Source organism: Ochlerotatus camptorhynchus, unplaced genomic scaffold, assembly GCF_037179485.1.
Source record: "Ochlerotatus camptorhynchus isolate MF236.1 unplaced genomic scaffold, CSIRO-AGI_Acam_v1.1 ptg000794l, whole genome shotgun sequence".
Taxonomy (NCBI): domain Eukaryota; kingdom Metazoa; phylum Arthropoda; class Insecta; order Diptera; family Culicidae; genus Ochlerotatus; species Ochlerotatus camptorhynchus.
Window position 1 is genome coordinate 107,868 of NW_027041259.1, and position 27,731 is coordinate 135,598.

Here is a 27,731-nt window from a genome sequence, read left to right on the forward strand (position 1 = left end):
CGAACTTCAACCACGCAACTTCGAAGTCGTAGCACTGCAGGAACTTTGCTGGACGGGACAAAAGGTATGGAAAAGCGGGCATCGAGCGGCTACTTTCTACCAGAGCTGTGGCACCACCAACGAGCTGGGAACCGGCTTTGTAGTGCTGGGTAAGATGCGCCAACGCGTGATTGGTTGGCAGCCGATCAACGCGAGGATGTGCAAGTTGAGGATTAAGGGCCGTTTCTTCAACTACAGCATCATCAACGTGCACTGCCCACACGAAGGGAGACCCGACGACGAGAAAGAAGCGTTCTATGCGCAGCTGGAGCAGGTGTACGACGGCTGTTCGCAACGGGACGTCAAAATCGTCATCGGCGACATGAACGCTCAGGTAGGACGGGAGGCAATGTATAGACCGGCAATCGGGCCAAACAGCCTGCATGCCGTATCGAACGACAACGGCCAACGATGCGTGAACTTTGCAGCCTCCCGGGGTATGGTAGTTCGAAGTACCTTTTTTCCCCGCAAGGATATCCACAAAGCCACCTGGAGATCACCTGACCAACACACAGAAAACCAAATCGATCACGTTCTAATCGACGGGAAATTCTTCTCCGACATTATCAACGTCCGCACGTACCGCAGTGCGAACATAGATTCGGACCACTACCTAGTTGCAGTATGCATGCGCTCAAAACTCTCGACGGTGCATAACACACGTCGAAGTCGAACGCCACGACCCAACATTGAGCAACTACGGGACACCGGAGTTGCCCAGGACTACGCGCAGCAGCTGGAAGTTGCACTACCCACGGAAGAGCAGCTTGGCGCAGCTTCTCTTGAAGATGGCTGGAGGGACATCCGTTCAGCCATAGGTAGTACTGCTGTAGCGGCACTAGGTACTGCAATCCCGGACCGAAGAAATGACTGGTTTGACGGCGAATGCAAACTGTTAGTAGAGGAGAAGAATGCAGCACGGGTGAGAATGCTGCAACACCGCACGAGATTGAATGTGGAGCGATACAGACAAGCGCGGAACAGACAAAACTCGGTTTTCCGAATGAAGAAGCGTCAGCAGGAAGATCGAGATCGCGAGGCGATGGAAAATCTGTACCGCGTAAACGACACACGGAAGTTCTACGAGAAGCTAAATAGTTCGCGCAAAGGCTACGTGCCGCAAGCCGATATGTGCAAGGACTTGGACGGTAACCTTCTCACGAACGAGTGTGAGGTGATTGAGAGATGGAAGCAGTACTATGACGAGCACCTCAACGGTGAAGCAGCAGAAAACGAAGGTGGCACGGCAACAGACCTTGGAGCACGCGCAGAAGACGACAGGCTACCGGCCCCTGATCTTCAAGAAGTTGAGGAGGAGATCGGTCGGCTGAAGAACAACAAAGCAACTGGTGTAGATCAACTACCAAGTGAGCTATTGAAATACGGTGGTGAAGCACTGGCTAGAGCGCTGCACTGGGTAATTGCCAAGATTTGGGAGGAGGAGATATTACCGGAGGAGTGGATGGAAGGTGTCGTATGCCCAATCTACAAAAAGGGCGACAAGTTGGATTGCTGCAACTACCGCGCGATCACACTGCTGAGCGCCGCCTACAAGGTACTCTCCCAAATTCTATGCCGCCGTCTGTCACCATATGCAAGAGAGTTCGTGGGGCAATACCAGGCGGGATTCATGGGTGCCCGCGCTACCACGGACCAAATTTTCGCGATTCGGCAGGTTCTGCAGAAATGCCGCGAATACAACGTGCCCACACATCATTTGTTCATCGATTTCAAATCCGCATACGACACAATCGATCGAGATCAGCTATGGCAGATTATGCACGAGTACGGATTTCCGGATAAACTGACGCGATTGGTCAAGGCGACGATGGATCGAGTGACGTGCGTTGTTCGAGTATCGGGGACACTCTCGAGTCCCTTTGAATCTCGAAGGGGGTTACGGCAGGGTGATGGACTTTCGTGTCTGCTGTTCAACATCGCGTTAGAAGGTGTGATCAGAAGAGCTGGGATAGACACGAGTGGCACGATATTCAGGAAGTCCATCCAGCTCCTTGGTTTCGCCGATGACATTGACATTATGGCACGGAACTTTGAGATGATGGCGGAAACGTACATCAGACTGAAGGCTGAAGCTAGACGGATTGGACTTGCCATCAACGCATCAAAGACAAAATATATGAAAGCAAGAGGTTCTAGGGAAGACAATGTTAGCCTCCCACCCCGAGTTCAGATTGACGGTGACGAAATCGAGGTGGTCGATGAGTTCGTGTATTTGGGCTCACTGGTGACCGCCGAAAATGATACCAGCAGAGAAATTCAAAGACGCATTATGGCAGGGAATCGTGCCTACTTTGGACTCCGGAGGACGCTCCGGTCGAATAAAATTCGCCGCCGCACGAAGTTGACTGTCTACAAGACGCTGATTAGACCGGTGGTCCTTTACGGCCACGAGACCTGGACTATGCTCGTGGAGGACCAACGCGCCCTTGGTGTTTTCGAACGGAAGGTGTTGCGTACCATCTACGGTGGAGTGCAGATGGATGACGGAACGTGGAGGAGGCGAATGAACCACGAATTGCACCAGCTGCTGGGAGAACCATCCATCGTCCACATTGCAAAAATTGGGCGACTACGGTGGGCTGGGCACGTCGTAAGAATGCCGCACGACGACCCAGTGAAAATGGTTCTAGAAAGCGACCCAACAGGAACAAGAAGAAGAGGCGCGCAGCGGGCAAGGTGGATCGACCAAGTAGAAGGTGACCTGCGGACCCTTCGCAGACTACGAGGCTGGCGAACTGTGGCCATGGATCGAGTAGAGTGGAGACGACTTCTTCGGACAGCAGAGGACAACAAGGCCTTAGCCTGATTGGTAAGGTAAGTAAGTATGTGAAAAGGGAAACAAGTCTTCTGTGAACAAACTTCTCTCGTTTCCCGACAACATCACAAATGATGGGACCGCGAGAGTCGAGCGACACCCACCTTCCAGTTCGTATACAAGGCATACGAAACAGCGCATTGAGATGTTTCAATGCAACGCACAATGAAAATTTCTGTCGAAACAGCAGCACGGTTTTTGAAGGATCCTTTGGCAATGTCACTGGCAAACCATGTTTTCATACAATGCCGCAATGCTGTTCAGAAAATTTGAACGTTCAACCGGAACTGAATAAAAATGAAGTACGCGGCAACATTTTGCAAAAATAAATCGAAGACGAGAGATGACAGTCGCTCAATGACAGTATAAATATTAGAACTTTTGTCATATTTTACTGTTTTGCTTGTAGCGCAATCATTTTCATTACCATAAAACTAAATGGTACCTAATGAAAAAGATTTAATTGAATCAACAATAAATTAATAAATCAAGCTTAACTATTCAAATCGACGTATTTTATTTTGTTAACAATCACTTCAATCGACGATTTGTGGCAACTGCTAGCTCACTCACAGAAACTAACAACACCAGCTAGTAGGGAAAAGATTCCCCTACCTGATGATGGTGTTTGTTTGCGTGGGTGAGTTAGCAGTTAAGACGCATCTTTTGTTGATGTGATTATTTAAAAAAAAAACAGATATGTCGATTTGAATAATTACGTTTGAAATAACAGATATCAAATATTTCGTGAAAATAATTAAAGAATTTTATCATTGAGAACAATACTCCTTTCTGGTGAAGTGAGCGAACAGAAATGTTTATTTACTTTGGTCATTTGGTTCAGCGTTTGACGGTTTGTTTGGTTCTTCTTGCTTCAGTAGTAGTGATAGTAGTAAAATTATGTTTATTTCTGTTAATTAGGATAGTACATTGATTTTCACATTTCAATTGATTAGCCTACCTGGTTCTTCATCTTTGTCTAATTTGATATTCTAATTTAATATTTGCAGCTTTCAACAAGTTTACAGAATACCCCTTTGGGGGTGTATTTTGTTTGAATTGAAAAAAAGTGAAAATCTACCTATCTATGAGTATAACTTAACCTAACGTGCTAGATCACGTATGATCTGATGATTTGATCTCAGACAGGTGTCTCTGAACCTTTCCAGGATGAATACTCTCCTAATGTCTGAATTCCAGCCAGGAGGTGCATCTAGGAATTTCTAGTCCGCGGGGGACTGTTTAGGACAATCCTAAGGATCTTGTTCTGGATCCTTTGGAGCTTGAGGTGATGGCATTTGGCGCAACTCTCCCAGATTGGCATCCCGTATTCTATTACGGGAAGGATGATTTGTTTGTAGACAACAAGCTTATTTTTCAGGGATAGAGTAGACCTCCTGTTGATGAGTGAATACAGTGATCTTAAAAAGATGTTACACTTGATTTTGGTTTTGTCAACGTGCTCCCTGAAAATCAGCTTGATGTCTAGTGTTAAGCCCAGGTAGACTACCTCTTTCGACCATTCCACCACTTCTTATTATTCACCGACGGAACAAGTCTGGGAGATTTTGAGTGAGGAAAAATGATGACCTGGGTCTGCCGCGTTGATACGGATCTTCCAGCTGTTTTCTTGCTTCAGTCTATGCGTGTCTCAACGTCTCTGAGTCGCATGTGATTGAATACTTGCGTCGCGTTGAGAGAGCAATACGATGAGACAAAAAAAAAATTGAATTTGAAACGCCCAAATTTGTTGAGAGTTTGTAGCTTGTCACGCGCATCGTTCTGGTCTTTCTTTTGTACAATTAATGTAGCACACGATGGATGTGAAAGTCATGCGGCGCTCCGTCTCACACCTCGCTGTCGCATTTGTGTACGCGTGAGATTTCCGGAAGCCTGGTCAAAATATCAGAGTGGTGAATGTCAGGCCCACGGCCTAAAGCAAGGGAATCGGCTATGCGCGTCATACGCGTGGGTAGTACCAACTAAGAAAATTTCAAATTGACCGTTAAATGCATGTTTGATGAAAAACTTACGAGTGTTAAGTCTATTTGTCTGTGTGCGTACTATTGCTCCACTTTGGTCTACAGCTATTCACTGGTTGCGATACAATCTCATCCCAGCCATCCATAGTTGAGATGGTATTGAGGCTTTTTTTAAATGAAAAATAGCCTACTAGATTAGATCAACGTTTTAACAATATAATGTCATTGAACTATATCCTGATACATTGCAGCATGCTTTTTGGATGATATATCACCTAAAATCATGCAACGAGCGAACGATGACTGTAACTGCACTTCAGGCATTCACGCCTTATCAGTATGATATTTTTAAAGATGAGCTTTTTCCTTGGTACTGTTGTTGGTATTCTTATCATTTTGTGATAAGCTGGACAACTGATAGATCCAAATGTGACTCACCTGCACATTTTTGTCTTAGTTGTCGTAACCATGCAGTTTTGTTTTGCTTTATTAACTCGAAAAATTTTGGTTATGGATTTTAACTGATTAATGCTTATCTAATCAATTATTGATATATACGGATAGTATCAGTATGTTGAAACGAGAAAGTTAAAATTGAGCTCAGTTGTAGCGATATCGTCTTGAAAGGTGGTAACAGTTGTACAAATAATATAGATAGCTGATTCTAAAAATGTTGACTCAATTTAATGGCAACCTGTCGTGTACCGTTGAGGCGGGGCAAATATTCGTCATCGCTGCCAGGCCTATTGATGATGCGGAAAGGTAGAAGTTCAATGAATTGTACAGATTGTTTATAACAATTCAATATTACTTCACAGAGTTAACATCAACTTCCAATCCGGAAAATCTGATGAGGCTGACATCATTCTTCATCTTTCCATCCGGTTCCACGATGACATAATTGTTCGGAATTCAAAAATCGAAGGAAATTGGGGTGATGAAGAACGTGACGAAAACTTGAATGAACTAACAGCTCCTAACCCGGTAACTCCAGGTTTGATGTTCAAAAGCTGCCTTTTTCGTTTCCTAGATTATTATTGATGCAACTTCACAGGAGAAATCTTCAAAATTTACATTTTGATGGGAGATGACAGATTCCATATTGCCATCAATGGGCACCCATACTGCACGTATCGATTCCGTGGTCCACTGTCGGAGATCCGCAGCATTATGTTAATGAAGGATGTTCAACAAATTGTGCAAATTGATCACCGACAAGCTTTCCCCACACCGTTCCCAGCCATTCAGTTTGACGAACCATTCAACTCGTTTACCAATGATGTACCAAAGCCGTTTTTACCAGGTGAGCAGCAGTCCAATAGCCTATATTTGTGCTTCCATTTGACCACACACCAAACATAACATACAAACCGGCATAATAATCATGTTTAACCCTTTCCAACACTACCTATAATCGCATATAAGTAACCTATGGACTTTCATCCATTTTGAGATAACAACACTATCCACTATCAATTGGCATCTATTTTCATATTACGTGATAAAACTACGAACTTTGATCATGAAAAAAACTAAAAACAACATCAAGTCAGTTTGTCCCATCAAGCAAAATAATCGCCTATCTGTCCCAACCTGAAATTCAATATTCCATATTCCAACCTGCTTTTCGAATTGCCATTTCACTGATATAACAAAAAATGCAAGCTTCATTGCAACTGATTTTAGCTTGAAAATATTTTCAATAAATTTACTATGGTTTTTCAAATATTTACGTGGGAATTACACTTCGTAACTTCGACGGTAATTTTCTCAATGCCTACTCTTTCCATAAGGGACTGATTTGCGATTATAGGCAGTATACCCCTTGATAACTCAACAGTTTTACGAACACTCTAATAGCAGATTCAGACTATAGCTGCTATCACGTAGTATAAGCTGTCTTTTCAATGTGCACTCATACGATTCTTTTTCTTTACAAATCACATATGGGTCATTCCAGCACAATTTCACCGATTTCAACCAATCTTTGCCGGGGTGACCCCGGCGTAGTGGTTTAAATCCATACCTCTCACGCCAAAGTCACAAGTTCTCACCCCCAGACAAGTCACGAATAACCCAAGAGCGTTAAAGTGACTATAATAAAAAAAACCAATCTTTGCCAAGATGCTTATTTTTATATTCTATTTAAGATAACTCATTTTTGGATTTTGTTCTTATGTGCTTGGTTCCCTCTGGACTACAACCCTCGATATTTTAGATTTTTAAAAATTATATCATTGAAAAGAGATTACTGCGCAAACAAACACCATTTTAAAGGAATTTTAATGTAAAATTTGATTGATGTATCAAAACATTTTTTTTTTAAATTAAAACTGCAGTAAAGAGACCGATTGTTGGAAGGTATCTAAATTATCCCTTTCTCTCATTGATCGGATTTAGTTATTTTTAAGACTTTGTGGTGTAGCGGTAAGCGTGATTACCTCTGACCCCAAAAGGCCTGAGTTCAATCCCATTCGGCGCCGCCTGGATGTTCTGAGGCATAATATCTCTGATCACGGGGGGAAGTAAGCCATTGGTCCCCGGTTCATGTGCGTGGCCGGCGGTCATCAAACAAACTACCCGACACTGGTTTAGATACAACTAGACATTTTACTTATATAGACCCTAGCATGCTTCTTAGACTGATGCAAAATTTGAAATTTTCGCTCCACAGTGCTCAAACGGTGTTCATTGGTGTTTTTTTCAACCTTCGGTGAAGCGGACGAGTGAAAGAGCGCTTGACTTTGATAGTTTCGTCTTTCATGAAACACATCAACACAGGTTTCATGACGTATATGACGGAAAATGAAAAGATATAGCATTACCATTTGAATTGCTACATTCTTGAATTGCTACAAAAGCTTATTCGGTTATTTTATTTACTTTTTTTTATTTTGAAATGGAGTTAGTTTTGACCCATTTGGTGCCAATTTATTATTTACTCGTACTTTATACGAATAAGAGCTTTTTCGGTTTTTATTTTTTATCAATGTTCAATGTTCTAGCCATCCGATAGTGTGGAATTTTTATTTTTGACAAAATAACTAAATCACCAGTCTATAGAAAATGTACAAACATGTCCATACAATCTAGATTCATCATTCAAGATTCCATCAGTTTCTATTAGCTGGAGTACTTTAGAATACTTGCTGATCAACCTGTAGCCACAGTTGGAGATCCTCAGAACTTCATCAACTAGAAGTCTTGAAAAAATATCCAAAGATCTTTACTAATATCTTCGTCTATCTGGAGATCTGTTGAATATTACCTGCTGTTTAGGAAGGATGTCTGAAAGAATATCCTATAACCTATGCAACGTTTCCTCAACATCTACAAAACTCCCTTAAGTTTTACAAAATTTCGTCAACTTCTACGAAGGTCACTGAACTTATTCCAAATTCCATATTTTTACATCTCTCTTATATCTACGATTACTTCTGGAAAGACCTCCATCATCTACAAATATTCTTGAATATCTGGAAAGTTCCTTGAAATTTAACGAAGTTCATTAAGGTTTTTTGAAGTAAGATCTCTGACAAACTGCAACGAAGTTCCCTAAACTGAAGCGAAAATCCCTGAAAATCTTAGAAGTTTGCTGAATTATTTTTAGATCTTCTTCAAAATTCGCTGCACTTATATGAAGTTTTATGCAGCTTCTCAAAATGCTACGAAATTCTTAAAACTTATACAATGTTTGCAGCACAACAATTTTTCGTTGATTTTTCGCGAAGTTCCACGTATGGAATTTCTTGAACTTGTAAGTAATTCCCACTTCTACGCAGTCTTCTGAATTTTTCCGAAGCTCCCTGAGTTTCTATGAATTTTTGTGAAGCTCTAAATGAAGTTCACAGAATTTCTACTAAGTTAAAGAAAAATCCCTGAACCGTTGCCAATTTTTAAAGTCTGAAGACGTCTTATGCTATTGATTAAATGTCGATATAATATAAATTCTTGACATTGTTTCTTCTAGTCTAGAACATTAAGAAAAGTAAACATTCATTAAAATCAATAAACATAAAAAAAATCGAAACTTCTTGACAAAATACCGATGTATAAAAAAAAATCCTGGGGGGGGGGGGGGGCTAAATAATTGTGGAGGGGCCCTGGTAACCCCCTGGCGTAGCTAGCCAATGATCCTCGAGCATGGAAAGCTGCTTAGGTTATCCTAATAAACGAGAAACAACGAAATCTGAATTTGAGCAATTTGAGACCAATTAGCGTTTTATCGAAGACATCATATCAATTGATTTGTTGTCTTTGGTTTTATGTAGTTTATCAAGAGCAAATGAAAAAAATCTCTAAAATCAAATTCAAGAATTCAGGTTAAAAAAAAAAATCACTGCCTTCCTAAAAGTGTAGCACTTCTTTTTTTAATAGACTTTTCAAAAGCATTTGATCGCGTGTCTCGTGGCAAGTTGGTACGAAAATTGTCTGAGCTATTTTACTTTTCTAGCTATTTGGTTCGCCAATCATATTTGTCCAACAGATCTCAGGTTGTTTCGATTAATGGGGATCCTTCTGTTAACATAGTATCTGTAGTACCATAGGGTTCCATTCTAGAACCGTTACTGTTTTTATTTTATATTAATGATTTATCGACTATGTAAAATTTTTGTTAAATACATTTGGTCGCTGATGACGTCCAAATATATTTACTACCAATATTCCTAATGGTGAGATGGAGAATCTCTTGAACGATGGTTTATAGAGAGTTCATAATTGATCCCTCCAAAATCTTCTGTTTATTACCATCGATAAAACTAAGGTTATGTTCATTTCAAGGATCACGAATCGTATCCTGTTGCCGTGTTACCGGATCTTGATTGGGACAGTAACGTATATGCTATGTATTCCAAGGTGTACAACGTTCTTCGAAATCTATAACTAACATCCAATATGCTTATATCTGATGATAAATTAAAGCTATTCAAGTCATTAGATTTACCTCATTTTCTGTTGGTGTAGAGTTTCTCTTAAATGCTTCAGCTAGAGCTTTGAATAAATTACGCGTTGCTTTAAAGAGCTGTGATATGTATTTAATTTAAATCGATATATGTAAATTTAATTTCAATCCATATTCCCGATTTAGCAACCTTCAAAAGCAATTACTCGGATGTCCATTTAATTAATTTTTCAAGCTGCGGGTTTGTTTAACTATATTTAAAACCATAAACTTTTCGTCACCTACTTATTTAATGGATAAATTGCAAGCGTTTTGAGGTTCTAGAATGATAAATTTCATAATTCCACAGTACAATACATCATATTATGGGAATACTTTATTTGTGAAGGGCATTGCTCATTTGATTTTACTTCCTACTGGCATTAAAAACAATCATCTATTCCAGCGTGCCTTCTATTCATTTTGGTTAAAACAATGTTTTATGAAATTATGGAATAATAAGATATTGAGATGATATTTGTATGTGTAAGATTGTAAAGTTTGTGTTTGACACATAAAACCTGCAAATTTAGCTTTGCCGGGGGCGACCCATTAACATAACATCCATACCTCTCACGCCAAAGTCACGAGTTCAAATCTCACCCCCGGACATGTCACGAATGACCCAAGAGGGTTAAAGTGACTATAATAAAAAAAAGCTTTGAAAGAGCTACAATGAGCGATTTTCTGATCACCTCTTCGCGAAGAGTGGGTGAGATAAATGACAAAATCGCTTATTGCGACTCTCATGTTACAATATTGGCAAGTATTATGTGTTAAACACAAACTTCAAATCTCACCAATGCCCAAGATCACGCTTGATTTGCTTAGACAAAAATAAACAAGCAAGCAACTGTGGTTGATTTTGCAAGCTGTGATATCGCAGCTCGGAATATCAAGCTAACAAAACTCACCAGCTGCAAATCTCAACAAACTGTGGTGAGATTAAGTTTCATGATTTTTGCTTTACACCCGAATGCAACCGAAACTTTCATAACAGCTGGCAGTAGTCACTTCGTGTCTGCCAACGGTGAACAGTAAAAATAGATAACAAACTATACTTTCTCCACCGACAAACCGACATGACACTTAATTCTGACTTATGCCCGAAAATCGTAAACGGCCGATTTAAATGTGCAGTGATCCGAACTGGCAAAACCATAGGATTTTTTGATCTAGATAAAAATAATTTGTCCATAATAGATCAGACACGAACCGATTCATAACTTTTGCAAGCGGGTTCATGGCTTAGCTAAATATTTCCCGCAAACACGGAGCCAGATGTCAGTAGCGTGCTTTGGTCAGAAATTTTATTGTTTTTTCTATGGTCATTCATGCCGGCATGTCGGTGCTTTCTCTATCTAAGAAAACGAGGTTCAACGAAATCATTTTTGTGTCGAATCAACGCTCAGCTTGATTTTTGCACGTTGTGAATAGTCTCGCAATATCAAAAGAGCCTGTAAAATCAATATCTAGCATGATATTTTGTTCCAATATCACGCGTGATATTGAGAGCGTATGAGAGCGGAAAAATATCATTTGATTGACGATTTTTCCAAAACTGTATCTGATTATTCCATAATTTCATAAAAAATTTATTTACCCTAAACGAATGGAAGGCACCCTGATCTATTCAGTGGATCTCGGCGAGATTGCGTCATCAATCAATACGAAACTAACGATTTTAAATTGGCTCACTACTTGACTAGCCTATTGGTCCCAAGCAAACGATTAACGTACCCCATTCTAGTTGAAATTCTAGTACTACACTATGTTTGTTTTGATTCGCTATGAAAGTTTGACAGATAAAATGGGGGGCTAGTGAATTTTCCTATGTTTCGAGGGGTGGGACCGAAGAGAGTACCAGAGCTGAGCCAAAAAGTTGAGCACGTTTCTGCGGGACCTTCTAGTCTTAGAGTTACCTCTATGATTGCGTGGCTTGGTTCAACAGAGAAATTCAACACTGGAATTATTGGTGTAAGTTATGCCGAGGATACACTTGTATGATAAACTTTGAGTATGAGCCTTATTTGTATAATAAAACTCATGTGCATGGTCACACTAGTATAGTTTTTGTATAGTTGTTGTATAGTACCTATAATTATTGTACAAATAATGCTCATGCTCCTAGTTTGTCATATAAGTGTATCCGCGGCATTAGTATAAGATTATATAAATTGTTTTTGTTTTTCATTGAATATCTATGAACATGAATTAGAATCTGGTTGTGGTAATTTAAAAGGTTTCACCATACTATACCACAATTTAAAAGTAAATAAATAAAAAAAAAATAAATAAATAACCTTCGCACAGTTACTAATTAAACTCGGTTTTATTTTATTTTTAATTTAAGGTTTAAAATGTATATGGGTTAGCATTAAGGGGTTAGGTCAGAGAAGAAGTCGAAGAAAGGATATTTTTTTTTTGCGAACAGGAACACTTTAAAAGAACGCGATTTTCAGCATTTTATTGAAAATATTTTAAATAACATTTTCCCAAATTTTGTTTTTTGAAATGTGAGGTGGCGTTGCAGTCGTCTGCGTAAAGCGGTTCACGGGCGGAAACGATTTGCAGCCGTAGGTAGTCCTAGAACAAAATTGATAAAAGTTTCATAAACTAGAATGTTTAAACTAGTGAGTACCTGGCCGATTGTAAAAATATTGACTTTTTTTTTACAAAATGGCGTGCGTTTGAAAAAAAGGAGTCTGACTTTCAGGCAAAACTATCAAATATAATCATTTATTACAAAGAAAAACTTTTAAAGATGAAGATAAAAATTCAGGTACTTCACTAGAAAAAGCTACAAAAAACCAAGTCGATTAATCAATTAGAAGTATGACTTTCGTTTCCGCCTGACTTGAAAAACATCGTTTCGAGAAAAACGCGATTAAAGGTAAATTTCATGCCGCGAGCGCGCAGGTAGTCCCCTAGTCTCCGTCCCAAAATAATGCGAAAGAAAAGTGTTCTCGGGTATAAAACCAACTGAACCTTATTCTTTCGACTCTAAACTATCATTTAAGCAAAAAAAAAAAAACAATTATTTGAACCCGCTACAGTGGCCTAGGCAAAATCACCAAAAAATCGATTTTTCAAAAGTGGTTGCATTATATTCGTATTAGTAAATACGTATTCGTAACTGATGTTCGTTGACCGAATTTTGTTCCACGCGCAAAGCGAACTGTAAAACTTGCAAAGCATTTTTCTCGAAACATATAGTTGATTTACGGATCCCCAAATTGAACCAAATTGGCTGTATTTTGAAGTAAAGACTCACAAGATTTATCTCGTGTGCATGACCAATCCGGATTAAAACATTTTTTTTTATTCAAAAAAATGACGATTTTTTATATGAAAAAAAAAAACATAAAAATATTTTTATCTCTTTTCAATCCACTTTTCAAAAATCGGCCTGCGTCATGCACATGAGATCTGTTTAACGAGTCTTCACCCCAAAAATGAGCCAATTTGGTCAAATAAGTGATGAGATATCGTGGGACCCGTTTTTTCAAACCACTAACTTCAAATAAGAATATCTCAGCAGTTTTGTTACCACATGTCTTCACATTTATTTTGTTTACAGTTGAAAATGTATACTTTGATGCACTGAAAACAAGTTTAAAAAAAAAATTAAATGTGTGCTTATACCGACCCATGATTTGTTTACCGACTTACTTACACTCTACCTTAAGTGAAGAGTAGATGATAAAAAAAAATCGCAGTAGACAGTATACTTGCAATAGTGAAAATTAAATAGTTAAGTAATTTTCAAGGCTGCAAATACTCATTATGTGTTATGATCATATTTTTCATTTGTAAGATACAAGAAGAGGTTTTTGCACATAAATCAGCGATTTTATCAATTTGAACTCAATCACTCATTCAATTAGTGATAATAGAATCGCTGATTGTGACTCTTAGAAAGCAAAGTTGACAGATTTTATAAGTCAAATACATACTTTGCAGCCTTTTCAGTTAAGTTACTAGAGAAAAAAATCATTATAACAGCTAATGATTTCATAATTAAGGTAAAACATTTATTATAGTGGAGTTAGTGGAATTAAACAACTAATAATTATGAGTTATAACAAAATGAAGTTGGATACATAAAAAAATGATTAAAACACTAAACAAATCAAATTATAAAAAAACACTAATCAATCACTAATTCAAATCTACCTTCAGAAAACCTAAATTGTCACACCATTTATCATATGTCACTCGAATATGAGAATAATTATAATAATTCCTTTATCAAATTCGTAGGACACGTCATCGTTATCACTGCCATTCCATTTGGAAATCCACGGGGCCGGTTCATCATCCGATTCACTGAGAATGGTTCTAAACGGCAAGCACTGCACTTTAATCCACGCTTCGATCCGAGTTACGTCGTTGTCCGCAACTCTCACACTGAGTTACTAGAGTAGGGTTTCAATAGTTTTGATAATTTTGTGAAGTTTCCTAATCAACGTTCTATTTGTAGGTTCCGTCGGGAAGAGGAGATCAGTGGAGGTTTCCCTTTCGTACTAGATCAGCAATTTAAGTTTGCGATTGGACTCACCGAGAACGAGTTCAAGTTCGCAGTTAATGGCAGTTATTTCGAATCATATGCATTCCGCAACGTAAATCAGTTGGACGTGTTGAATGGATTCAAAGTTCAGTGCGTCAATGGAATGCAACTGGAAATCACCAATGTGGATCACATGAACATGGGAGTTCCGGACTGTGAAGGATTCGAAAGCTACTCACACCCGGAAGTGGAAATTTTCTAACGGGCAACTAATAGCAAATTCATGGATAATAGTCGTTTGAGTATTGAGAAATAGAAACTATATGAACTGAAGTACTTACTGGTGTTGTATTCTTTATAAAACTTTATATTCAATTCTCGAGGAAGCTGTGTCTTCAACGGCGGTGTAGAACCAACTGCTACACTTTGCTTTATGTTTGTTTTTGGCAAGTGAAACAATTTATTGATTTTTATTATGCTTCATGCGAACGCGCCAGAATGTCTGGAGCAAGAGAATAAATGATGTGAGGCAAGCTGGTTTACAAAATATACGACAAATGCTTGGCTGAGACGTGGGTATCAAGAAGAACATGCAAATTCCAGATAAACATGTGAGAAAAATATATATCTCGATTTACAGTGGTTTTGTAGTCAGAATAAAATGTTTAGACTGACCGGGTCTTGAATTTGTGTGAGAGAGATTTTGAGTAACTTTAATCAAAAGCGATTAAGTTAGATAAGCATGTGTCTATATGCATACTAAGTATAAATCTTTATGCAAAGATAAAGTCTTTATGCAAAGATGAAAATAGATGTTTATTAATCAAATCAAAGTCGATGTTCTTGCAGAAACAAATGACGACTCTAATCAGAAACTATTGATCAACTCTAATAGGGAATTTATCGCTTTTTTCCAAATCTAAAATAATATACGGCGGTAACTTTTTCATAAAATCTGTCAAAAAGCAGGCAAAACGTTGATACACCCTGATAGAATGTGTCACTAAACCACAGAGAACAGACGTTGAGGCTCAAACTAAATTTCTGTAAAAACTTGTGTAAAGATTCCTATTAGATTTAAGCGCCACCAACGCCGACTTCCCCACTTAAAAACCCTCTCTGACAGCATGATGGCGCTGGCGTTGCACACCTTACACTAGACACTAAGACACTTTAACCAACGCAATGTTGACTTTATTTCTGATATGAACAATGAAAGCATCTTACTTCCAGTCGTTGAGGAAAATGAAACCCTCCATTTCATTTTTGACAAAATTGCAAATTTAGGACTTAATGAAATTAACCATATGAAACATCAACAAAATTGTTATTTAAACCTTTTATTAACAAATACTAAAAAAAAAAGATTTCTGGGTGACTGAATCGTTCGTCCCATATGGAGAAATGAAATGTTTCACACAGCAATAGAATATTCTTTATTCGTTCACATAAATAAATGAACCAACGACTGCGAGTTTGATGAAATCTTTGATTATAATTCAGCAAATTATGATAACATCAGAAATAGATTGAACATTGTCGATTGGAAAGCAATATTAAGAACTGTAGGAAATGTTGAATGTGCAGTTGACGTATTCTACAATGTGTTGCTTGAAATAATACTTGAAGAAACATATGGCATTTGAGGAGTATAATTTAAAAACTGAACTTGAAATTAAATCTTGTCCTAGGAACTTCTTCAATTATGTGAAAACCAAATTAAAATCTGATAACTTTCCATCAAAAATGCATTTGGACGATAGGGTAGGTGAGAACTCGTATGATATATGCAATTTGTTTGCAAATTTCTTCCAAGAAATCTGTCCACGCACTGGGATCCTCTTCGATGAGCTCCAATGCCTGGCAATGCCTGAGCGAACTATCCGGAAATGGTCACTGGTTCAGGGATTTTGGTTACAGAAAGGTAAACTCTTTTAGTCTTGAAAAAGACTGATTGATTGTCTGTGTGGTTGAAATGAACTCGCGGCTCTTGAAATTAGTTGTATATTGAACGGGATAACGTGATTCGTATAATGGTTGGAGTTGTACTGATGTAGGTGAAATTTGGTGCCGGTACTTTTATACCTACCGACTCGATCGAGAGTGATCGAGCCGGGAGGATATTCCTACGTGATGTCGCTGTTTGTATTTCCACTGTGTGGAGTGTAGAGCGAAATACGTGCGGCGTGTAAAGCCTTGAAATTGAGCGATTGGCTTGCCTCGGCGTGCAACGAACCGTTTCAACGTTGCAATGAAGGCTTCGGAGCTGAGATCGCCAACCAATTCGAGGTGTACGGCCTTCGTAGCCATACAGACGAATACAGCGACGTATGCTCGGATCGGTGGAGCTGGTTTCGTTCGACGTACTGGTACCTTCAGCCAAACTGGACCACAGAAGTCAATGCCCGTGTTGAGGAACGCACGGGTCGGATTGATGCGAGCTTTCGGAAGTTGGCCCATCAGCTGGTGTTCTGCTTGTGGTCGTGTGCTGTAACAACGCAAGCAGGATTTGACGTGTCTCCGTGCCAGGTTACGGAGGTTTAATGGCCAATATTGTTCACAGATGTGTGCGATCATCGCACACGGACCAGCGTGGAGAAGCTGCTTGTGCACCGAATCAACGAGCAGAGAGGTGAATGGATGCGCTGCAGGCAAAAGCATTGGATGCTTGCGCGTGAACGAGTATGAAGAGTGGTTCAGCCGGCCACCGACCAGAAGTACATCATCGTGGATGAAGGGATTCAAGGTACGTAATGGGGATTTCTTGAGATCTGCTTCGCATCTGGCCAGCAGCATAGCGATTTCTTGGCTGAAACACTCATTTTGCACAACTTTCACAAGGCCTTCTTGTGCTTCAAGTAGTTCTGCTGAGGTAAGGTACGGAATGGCTTGTAGGTGGAATCCAGCGAGCTTGGCCCGACAGTACCGCACAAATCTGCAGCAATATGCAGCGATGCGGGTGAGTCTCGTTAGTGACGAGTAGCGGGTGAACAGTGTGCGGTTGGGAGCTTCGGTGGATCGAGTGACGGCTGCAAGCGTACGAAACTTCACCTCGAGAACTTTGGGAGGAAATTCACAGGCGTCTTGGACTGGAAACATACTTGGCCACTCCGCTGGATTGAACGTTTACCACGGTGGACCCTTCCACCATAGTGCGTTGTTGACAAGCTCGCAGGGATCGACACCCCTCGAGATGAGATCGGCCGGATTCTCCAGACCGGCGACGTGATTCCAAGTGCTTCCTTCAGTGAGTCGCTGCACCTCCGTGATACGGTTTGCCACGAAAGTGTTGTAGTTGGATCGGTGGGTTGTACAGCCAGTGGAGAGTGATTGAAGAGTCAGACCAAAAATAAGCATTAGCATTGATATTGAGGCTCAACATAACGGTTTGGAACAGTTGGCTGAGGAGGACAGCAGAGCAGAGCTCTAGACGGGGAATTGATAAGGTTTGGATAGGAGTTACTCGGGATTTGGCGGTTAGGAGACGGGTTGTGACGACATCACTTCTTCCGACACTTCTCAAGTAGATGCATGCTCCGTAAGCATTTTGGGATGCATCGCAAAACCCATGAAGTTGCACGTTGTCTTCGGCGCCTGGACCTTTGACCAAACGAGAGATGGAAAATGTTCCTAGAGCAGCCAGACCAAGTCTGTAGTCTTCCCACACGGTACAGAGTGAATTGGGAAGCTCCTCGTCCCAACTTAGTTTCAACTTCCAAAGTTGTTGGACAAACACTTTGGCTGTGATAACCACCGGACCAAAGATGCCCAATGGATCAAAGAGTTTGGACATCTCGGAGACCACGATTCGTTTCGTGATCGGATTATCAGAGAATCGCTCAGGAACTTTGAACCGGAAGGTATCCGATTCAGGGTGCCACAGCAGACCGAGTGTGCTGACGGAGCCTTGGATGTCATCAACTGCTACAATCGGCCTATCATCCTTCAGGTTGTCCGGGATGTGTGACAACACTTCGGACGAATTCGACGACCACTTTCAAAGTTCGAACCCTGCGGACGCGAGGATGCCCTGCACTCCAGAACGCAGCTGCGTTGCTTCTTGCACAGTGTCAACACCGCTCAGGAAATCGTCCACGTAGAAATCCTTGCCTATTCGGGCTGCAGCATCGGTTTCGCTCGCCGAGTGATCGTAGGACAATTGCTGTAGACACCGAGTAGCTAGATACGGCGCACATGGGGTGCCGTATGTTACCGTGGTCAGGCGTACAACGAATCGACCTGATTCGTCGCGGGTGGTGGTTTCGGAAAAGTACATCTCGCAAGCTAATTCCTCCTTAGACAGTTCACGGCTTTGAGGGCAACTCTCGACTTCTAGAATCGAGGCAGTTGTTGGTTTAAGTCATCGGTGGTACACAACAGAGCGACTCGCTCAGAGCCTTGGGTAGAGGAATTGATGGCGACAGGTCCACTTACTACCCATCCGAGCACGGTACGTTGTTGAACAGGCTGGTGTTCAGAAGGACCAGCATTTACTGATAACCATATCGATCCTTTGAGGCGAAGCAAAATCTGGATCTGCCAAGACTAACTCAGGAGAGAGGTTCCATTGCGAAATGTCAACTGCCCGGGAAGGCAGATCGTTGGTGATCTTGGAGAGGATGCTGACCGTCAGTGTGTTATAGTAGGTGGAATTAACAGAACTGAAATCTGCTACGGTGCAGTAGGTACTGTTGACAGTAGAGCCACCCATTCCAGCGATAATTGCAGCTTGCTTTCGTCGGTTCAATCCCAAAAGCTGAACGATTCTTTCGGTGATGAAGTTTAACTCGGAGCAGGAGTCCAACAGGGTTCGAACAAAAGTAGATCTCCCCGACGGGCCGTGGACCTTTATCACGGCGGTGGATAACAGAACAGTCGAGTAGGTGGTGGTGGAAGAGCTTGCTGCAGCTAATGCGTTGGTGAGAGATTGGTGGGTGGCGGACGAGGTGATTGGTGATGGTGGAATTGGAGTGGACAACGATGCCGGAACAACGGCTCCGCTTCCTGTGTAGGTGGTAGATTGTAGATTTCCAGTAGGTGGTTTGACTTGGGGTTGGGTGTAACGATCGTTGGGGGAGGAAAAATGCAAAAGTGTGTGGTGTTTTTCGTTGCACTTCCGACAGGGTTTGGAGGAGCAGTCACGGCTGAGATGACTCGATGATAAGCAATTCCAGCATAGCTTCTTCTTGCGGACGGTGTCTTGCTTCTGTTCGATTGACATCCGTTTGAACACCTCGCAATCGTAAATCCGATGCGGTTGGTTGCACACCATACAGCTGAAAGATTTTGGTAGGTATGATTTTGCAACGGATGCGGTGTGAGCTACAGAGAAACGGGGTTTATCTTTTGGAGGGGAGGGTACCAGGATTCCACTGTTCAAAGACATCAAGATCCAAGCTTGATCTTTCAAAAAGGTAATCAGCTCGTCATACGTAGGAACCTTCTCTTTATCGTTACCTGTTGACCGTTCCCATTCCCTCAAAGTGCTTTGATTCAAGCGACTGCACACCATGTGCACGAGCAGGGAGCTCCATTGCTCTATCTGCTCCCCTAACGTTGTTAGGGGAGCACAGCCAAGCACAATATGGTAGCAGAAGATTCCTTTTTCACAGGCTCAAAGCAAGGTTGCAAAGACTCATTTCAGCTAAAACAATGTTTTTCTAAATTATGAAATAATTAGATGTCATGATCAAATTTTGAATTGGTAGGATACAAGAAGAGGTTGCAAAGAATGTGTTTGACGTATTAAACCTGTTTATTTCACTTCATGAGAGTCACAATCAGCGATTTTTCACAAACTCACTCACTCACTCACTCACTCACTCAGCGATCAGCAAATCGCTGATTGTGACTCATAGAAAGCAAAATTTACAGGTTTTATGTTTCCAACGCATACTTTGTAACCTCTTCTTGTAAGTTACAAGTAAAACATGCCATCATACCATCTTTTGGTTTTATTATTCCGAAAAACATTATTTTAGCTGAAATGAGTCTTTGCAACCTTGGCTCAAAGGCGAAAAGAGAGTTAATGTGGTTTTTAATTAGCAAGCGCTTGTTATCGAAGCGACTGACCAGTAAATCCCAAGCGATCCTGTAATTATCTCCCGTAATGCTAGTCGTATCAAGGAGTTGCTTAACGGGTTCCTTGAGTGCTGCCATCAAGTAATGGAATTTATCTACAGCAGCCAAACCCTTATTGTTGTGGATTAAGCTGCGATAAGCATCATAAAATGGGATCCAATTATCTATCTCGCCATCAAAAATTGGCAAATCAATTTTTGGCAAGCGTACTACAGATGTACTGGTCTAAGAGGTATTAGCAGCAACATGGCGGTTCACTTTATTTGCGGTGAGGAAGTCATGCAACTGGTAGTACTTGTTCTCCATTTCATTGCGGCTCTTCATAAAGGTAGCCTTTGTTTCACCCATTAGCAATTCCAACTCAATTGAAGCGTTAGTAAATCGATCATATAATAAATCTAGCCTACTCAATCTAGAATCGATCTTATCTCGATCGACCTCGGCATCATAATTATTGACGAAGTTCTCGATAGTCTGTATTGCGTCCGTAATGACGCTCACTGCCTTTGACCGTTCCCGAAGTGACGTCATATCGCCTGCTGAGACCGTCACGTGAAAGACAGACCACCAATTACCACCACAACCCAAGTCAAATTCTTAAAAATCGATGCCAGTCCACTCCTCCACTCAAAAATCCGAAAAACTTGCTTACTCTACGAGAGTACTCACCAGTCGACACGCCAACCCAAGCACCCAACTCACAATCGATGGCGCAGGTTCTGACGCCCAAACCGGGAAACGTGATGGCACAGGTTCTGTCGCCCAAACCTGGAAACGTGATGGCACAGGTTTTGACGACCAAACCTCGGAAGTCGAGGTGTGGGTTTTGTCGATCAAACCCACGAAATGAATCCAATCACTAACGCTTTTGCGCGTTCAAATGCGCTTTCTTTTATTGTCCACTTTTCTTGGTTTTTTACGGAGTTTTCCACAGTCTCCGAATTCCGATTGTTTTGACGTAGAAGTCTTTGTCGACTATACTGGAGTGCAAATCAAAAAATATGTGTGGTGAAGTAGTGTTAGGTTTTGAACGCTTGTAACTTTGTCATTTATAGATGAAATTAAAATCCAAATTCACCAATTGATAGGATATTCCTTAACGAATCTGCTAAAATAAATACTTTTTCAATTTTTAATCAAAAAAATTTTGAAAAATGCACAAATGCAAATAACAGTCATCATAAACGAATACCAATTGGTTGCACATCATTCTGCTTGAACCTGAAAAGATATAAAACAGTGCTGCTGTCGTGCCTCTGCTCATTACCGCTTCGGACGGCGTGGCACTTGGTCCTGCAGCAAGCAGGACCAAGTCAGCGGATAAAAGGTGGATCACGGCGTGAACACCAAATTGGAAAATATGTGTGTACACCCCCACCCCCCTTAACAACGACAACCCATAAAAGACATGGTCTTTGACGATCACTTTTTCCGGGAAATAAATTTTAAGCAAAACCACAATTATTAATATGTATAAACAAAAGTCCGCAACAAAATTTTCAAATTTCAGACAAAAAATCAATTTATATGCGATGATATTATGTTGGTGAATTACCCACAACTGACAGTAAAACATATCAGGTACCTCTATATATTCAATTAGATTATGTATTATCCAAAGTCCATCCATTTTTACATATTCTGCACAAAAGAAACTTTCTGCCCCGCTCCATTCATAAAAAATGGCGGGAAATCCTGTCAGTTGCGGGGCTTTGAAAGTATGTATTGTGCAGAATATGTAAAAAAAGGAGGGACTTCGGATGTTTTTTTTTTTTTTTTTTTCATTTGGTTTGTTTTTTTTTTTGTCAATCTTGTTTTCCGTGCTGAGCACCAATGCTACCGACGTGCCAGGAAGGCAGCTCCCACACCTGGACCCTACCTATCGACCCATCAACTCATGAACCGGGGACCAACGGGTTTACTTCCCTTCCGAAGGAAGGCGTGATCAGAGAGGTTATGCCTCAGAACATCCCGGCGGCGCCGACTGGGATTGAACCCAGGCCTGTTGGGGTGAGAGGTAATCACGCTTACCACTACACCACCGGCGCCGTTGGATGTATTTTTTGTGCAAAATATGTAAAAAAGGAGAGACGTCGGATGTTAACCTAAATGCATATATGGTGCAAAATAGATAGAGAAGCTGGTTCTACGTCATACTGCGGTTGTGTCTAGGACACAACCCTTTAATTTTTTTTACACTCGCGATATACTACTTTCGGCAATCGCGTACACAGACAAAGCGACGGGAGTCCAAATCTTCTCCACCAGACCAAACCACAGAAAAGGTGCACCGTCCGATCGGCGATCGATTGTCTTGCTCACAATGAACAACGGTGATGATGCTGCAGCAGCAGCGGTGAGGTCGCAACAAAGCGACGGCACGTAGGAAGTTGATTCCACTTCGAACGGAACAATTATCCGGTTCGAAGGACCAAAAAGATGTCCACGCACTGGGATCCTTTTCGATGAGCTCCAACGCCTGGCAACGGCTGAGCGAACTATCCGGAAATGGTCACTGGTTCAGGGGTTTTGGCTACAGAAAGTAAAACTCTTTTAGTCTTGAAAAAGACTGATTGATTGTCTGTGTGGTTGGCTTCGGTTAGGAGAAAAGAAATGAACTCGCGGCTCTTGAAATTAGTTGTATATTGAACGGGATAACGTGATTCGTATAATGGTTGGAGTTGTACTGTTGTAGGTGAAATTTGGTGCCGGTACTTTTATACCTACCGACTCGATCGAGAGTGATCGAGCCGGGAGGATATTCCTACGTGATGTCGCTGTTTGTATTTTCCTGCTGTGTGGAGTGTAGAGCGAAATACGTGCGGCGTGTGGGTACAATAGATTTAGATTTCTGCTTGTTCTGTGTCGCTTGTGCAGTGGTATCTCGGACCATCGCGTTGTCCGCGACAAAATCTATACTACGTTTTCAGAAGAGGACCGTGACCGTGAATATTTTGAATCTTATCCAGAATTTTTAGTGACATCACCGTAAGTCAAATCAAGGGTCATGATATCTTACAGGGTTTAAACAAGTTAGATGCATCTAAAGGTCCTGGTCCTGACGGTGTTCCGCCAGTTTTTATGAAAGCTTTAGCAACTGAACTTACTGCTCCATTATTTTGGATTTTCAATATGTCACTGGAATCCGGAAACTTCCCTAAAATATTGAAAAACTCGTTTTTAGTGCCTATCTTTAAATCGGGCAAAAAATCTGACATACGTAATTATCGTGGTATAGCTATTATCTCTTGCATTCCGAAACTTTTTGAGGCGATTGTAAATGAAAAACTTTTTCTTCAAATTAAAAACAGAATAACTACTATGCAACATGGCTTCTTTAAAGGCCGTTCAACAACTACGAATTTGCTTGAATTAATTAATTATTCCTTGAATGCAATGGATAACGGAAACCATGTAGAAGTGTTGTATACAGATTTTAGCAAAGCGTTTGATCGAATTGACATACCCATGCTTCTTTTTAAACTTCGAAAAATGGGAATTCATTACGCACTCCTCAAGTGGCTTGAAACATATTTAACTGACCGCCAACAAATAGTAAAATACAAAGGAAAGACATCAAATCTCGTTGATGTCACTTCTGGAGTTTCTTACGGCTCCCATTTAGGTCAATTTTATTTATTCTCTTCGTCAATGACATATCTTTCATTATTAAGAAATTGAAAGTTTTAATCTATGCTGACGACATTAAACTTTTTTTGGAAATAAAAGATGCCAAAGACATCATCACATTCAAAGAGGAAGTACAGATATTCCATACTTGGTGTCAAAAAAGCCTGCTACAATTAAATATAAAAAATGTAACTCAATTACCATTAGTAGAAAACGAATCCTACCCGATATAACAATCACTTTAGGAAACCAGATCGTAGAAAAATGTGATAGAGTCAGGGATCTAGGTGTTATTTTGGACTCAAAACTTACTTTTACAGATCATTATAACACAATTATTAACAGAGCTAACAACATGCTTGGTTTCATAAAACGTTTCTGTTATAACTTTCACGATCCGTATACGATACGATAAAAACATTGTACATTGCTTATGATATTAGAATATTGTAGCATAGTTTGGTCTCCTTTTTCAATCACACACGAAGAAAGAATAGAGTCCGTTCAAAAGCAGTTTCAGTTGTATGCACTCCGCAATTTAGGTTGGACTGTATTTCCTCTGTCATCTTACACAGCTCGGTGTATGCTCATAAATATCCAAACATTAAAAGAGCGTCGTGAATTTGCTATGATTTCATTCGTAAACGATATCGGATCACATCGCATTGATTCAATAGAACTATTGTCATCCTTAAATTTATATACACCACAGAAATAGAAATATATTTGCTACAAATCGTCATCGTACGAATTATGCCAAATTTGGACCCTTGAACCAAATGATGGACACATATAATAAGCACTGCGATAACATTGACTTTACAATGACAAAAACCAAATTAAAGCAATATTTTAATTGCTCGGATAACGTCAGCTAGAAGTAATTTTTTTTAACTTGTTCTTAAGACATATTATAAAAAAATACAAACAAAGACAAAATTGTAAAAATAGCACTTAAGACAACAATTGTAAAACGGTCTACACTGATTGAGGACAAATAAATAAATAAATAAGTAATAAGTGCTGGTAGCGCCAAGTGGTAATTTTCAACCGAAAATTTATCGATACTAGCGCCAAATTGGTCGAAAGTTGAAAATTTATAGAGGACATCAGGAGATGCTAGCGGTACGTAACGGCGACGTTCCCACTTATATTTACACAAGTTTCTGGTGGAAGTTGGACGTCTGTTCTCTGTGACTAAACCACGGCCCACTTAGCAATGGAACAAATTCTTTTGTTTATTACTAAGAGAAGAGGAGACAATACGGGGGCGAAAACGAACTTTTTTTCTGTCAAACGCGAACCAGCTCTTGATTGACCAATTTGAAGTGCGTAAGATAGAGATAGAGATATATAGAGATAGAAATATTGATAGAGATAGAGATAGATATAAAAGAGTAAGAAGCCACTTGTCTCCTCTTCTTCTTAGGTTTATTACAGCGCTCCTAGTCGATGTTTTCCGAAGCTTTTGACATCTATTGGTTGACAATAACAGTGTATTTTTTTCAGCTCACAGTCACCATGCAAAAGAAGCGTAGAAAAAAAAAAATTGTGCAATGTTATTTGGAAAATCCATCGTGGTCCACGTCCAAGCTGGCTGAAGTGTTGAATTGTCTTATACCGTTTTTTTTTAGAGTATCAAGATCGGGTCTGCTTGTTTTCTGACAAACGTCAGTTTGATCGTTTGTTTTTAAAACCTACCTCAGATTGAGGTTCGCACTGACAAAAAGTTCGGGTTTGCACTGTGTTGGAACTGGTTCCAACCCCGATAATAAACAAATTCGCTATTAGAAACACCGTATGGCACTCAGAACGTACTAACCTTGACGACGAATCGGAGCAAACGCCGGTGTGGAACTGCTAACCGTCAGCTCCATGGAAAGGTCGTGAGGTAAGTAAAAAGTATGATGCCGCCCGTAGTACAGTGCAGCTAATTCGCTACCGCGAAGGCTTACCGCATCAGCAGGCAACCAAATCGATCACTCAAGCAGAAAGAATACTGTAGCTAGAACCCGTGCTCGAAAGCTGTATGACAACCTGCTCACCAAGTTCAGTGGGTGCATACTTATGGATTATGGAACCTTTGTAAAGGCCGACTTCGGACAGCTTCCAGGACCAACATTTTACAAGGCGAAGGTGTGCCTCCCTTGCGTCGGTAGCATTGGTGTTCAGCACGGAAAACAATTCAAGGAAAAAAAAAGAAATAATAAATAAATAAAAAAGAAAAGAGACCGCTAGTGGACGGAACAAATATGTTCATCATTTAGTTCTTAACTCTTTCCGTTTTTGAATTGGTGGCCCTGAAAAGGGCCAGTTGTTTTTCAAATTGTGGTCATACCAGTGCAAGTTGGTGCCGACCGGATTACGGCTCCACTTATACGTCGTGTCCGACGCTTATCCGTCCGTTGCTCGAAAGCAAATGACGATGAAAACGATTTGGCAAGCGTTTTTATTATCACTGCCTTTCTCCTCCCTTCCTTTCATTGGTGAAATGGTAAGCGATCAACCGAGCATTTAGCTCGCTCATGTGAGCATACGAAATCAAGCTGAACATTGCATTATGTCCTAAGCGAGGTCCTAAGTAACATTGACAGATTGTCTTCGTCGACTTTCTCTTTACATCCCTACGGCCATGTAAAGACATTCCCAGGTATTTTCAGCCCACAGATCGATAAAAAAAAGCTTTTATCTACCATCTAAGCAAACACATCAAAAAACGATTCTTTGCTCAAGTTATAAACGAAAGAGAAAGTCGACGAAGAGAATCTTAATTATATTAATCAATGTTACTTAGGACCTAATGCAATGTTCAGCTTGAAATGTGTCGTTTGTTCGATTTGCGCTCTATCTTTGCGTCCGTGTTTGAGATTTTCCGTTACATGTCTGAATTTTGTTATTTTTTATAAATGTGATGTATAGAAATTAAAGACATAGTCCTACGTCATAAGAATTGTCTTGCATCTACGTCGTGATGAACGTTTTCAACCGTGCCTGCCAATTATTTTCCTTCTCCAGATCGAGTTCCTTTTGACCATTGTGAACTAGGTGCAGAGCGATGTCCTCCTATCAGAAGTGCAGTTCATCCACGATGTCGAACGGTTGAATGGTAGCCGCTGGCGATGACCAGCGAGGAATCATTCCCAAGGTACTGAAATGTGTCAGTAATTAACGATCTATGAATAATTAATCCCTTTGATATAGACTTACTTGTGTACTATTGGTATTTCGTGTACGTGCAGGTATAAAATTTACCCCATTTAGTGGTCCTTAGCTTCTTGTCCAGTAACTGCTATCCCAAACTCCCAGTGGTGCCGACTGGGGTACAAGCAAACATAGGAAAGATCGGATAACTCGACAGTGAGCATGCATAAGGGCCTATACGCGATGATCGATTCTCTTCGTCGATTTTCTCTTTTGTTAATAACTCGCTAGATTTAACGTTTCTCGGTGCGTTTGCTGTTGCTTTTGATAGCCAATTTTTTTTTTTTTTTTTTTTTTTGTTTTTTTAACTCTTTATTTGTTCCAAATTCAAAATAAATTACATTTCATTTTTAACCTAGGTGCTCCAGTTACTACAGTAACTTACCAGCCTTAATTGTTATGATATATATCTAAGTGTTTTTACATTGTTCCTGTCTTGGCAATTCAGTATTTTAAACAGGTTTTTTAAACCTGCATGTCAGTATAACAATTGATAGCTTAAAACTAAAT

The 27,731-nt window shown here is 40.4% G+C and overlaps 2 protein-coding genes across 2 annotated transcripts; one reads left to right on the top strand and one right to left on the bottom strand.

Annotated features, from left to right (window-relative positions):
- Positions 1–5,443: 5,443 nt before the first annotated feature.
- On the top strand, positions 5,444–14,622 carry LOC135715066 (galectin-4). Its single transcript, XM_065238476.1, has 5 exons — positions 5,444–5,619; positions 5,676–5,851; positions 5,912–6,160; positions 14,063–14,222; positions 14,283–14,622. Exons 1-5 carry the CDS (start codon positions 5,528–5,530, stop codon positions 14,569–14,571), a joined length of 966 nt encoding a protein of 321 aa, XP_065094548.1. The 5' UTR covers positions 5,444–5,527; the 3' UTR covers positions 14,572–14,622.
- Positions 14,623–16,394: 1,772 nt separating this feature from the next.
- Positions 16,395–17,408, bottom strand: LOC135715061 (uncharacterized). Its single transcript, XM_065238472.1, has one exon. It carries the CDS (start codon positions 17,406–17,408, stop codon positions 16,395–16,397), a length of 1,014 nt encoding a protein of 337 aa, XP_065094544.1.
- Positions 17,409–27,731: the final 10,323 nt, after the last annotated feature.

Excerpts from the sequence above, each read along its gene's own strand:
- LOC135715066 (XM_065238476.1), top strand. The coding sequence starts at position 5,528 with ATGTTGACTCAATTTAATGGCAACCTGTCGTGTACCGTTGAGGCGGGG. Across the intron at positions 5,852-5,911 it reads TCCTAACCCGGTAACTCCAG|GAGAAATCTTCAAAATTTAC; the intron begins GTTTGATGTTCA and ends GCAACTTCACAG. Across the intron at positions 6,161-14,062 it reads ACCAAAGCCGTTTTTACCAG|GACACGTCATCGTTATCACT; the intron begins GTGAGCAGCAGT and ends TCAAATTCGTAG.
- LOC135715061 (XM_065238472.1), bottom strand. The coding sequence starts at position 17,408 with ATGTTTCCAGTCCAAGACGCCTGTGAATTTCCTCCCAAAGTTCTCGAG.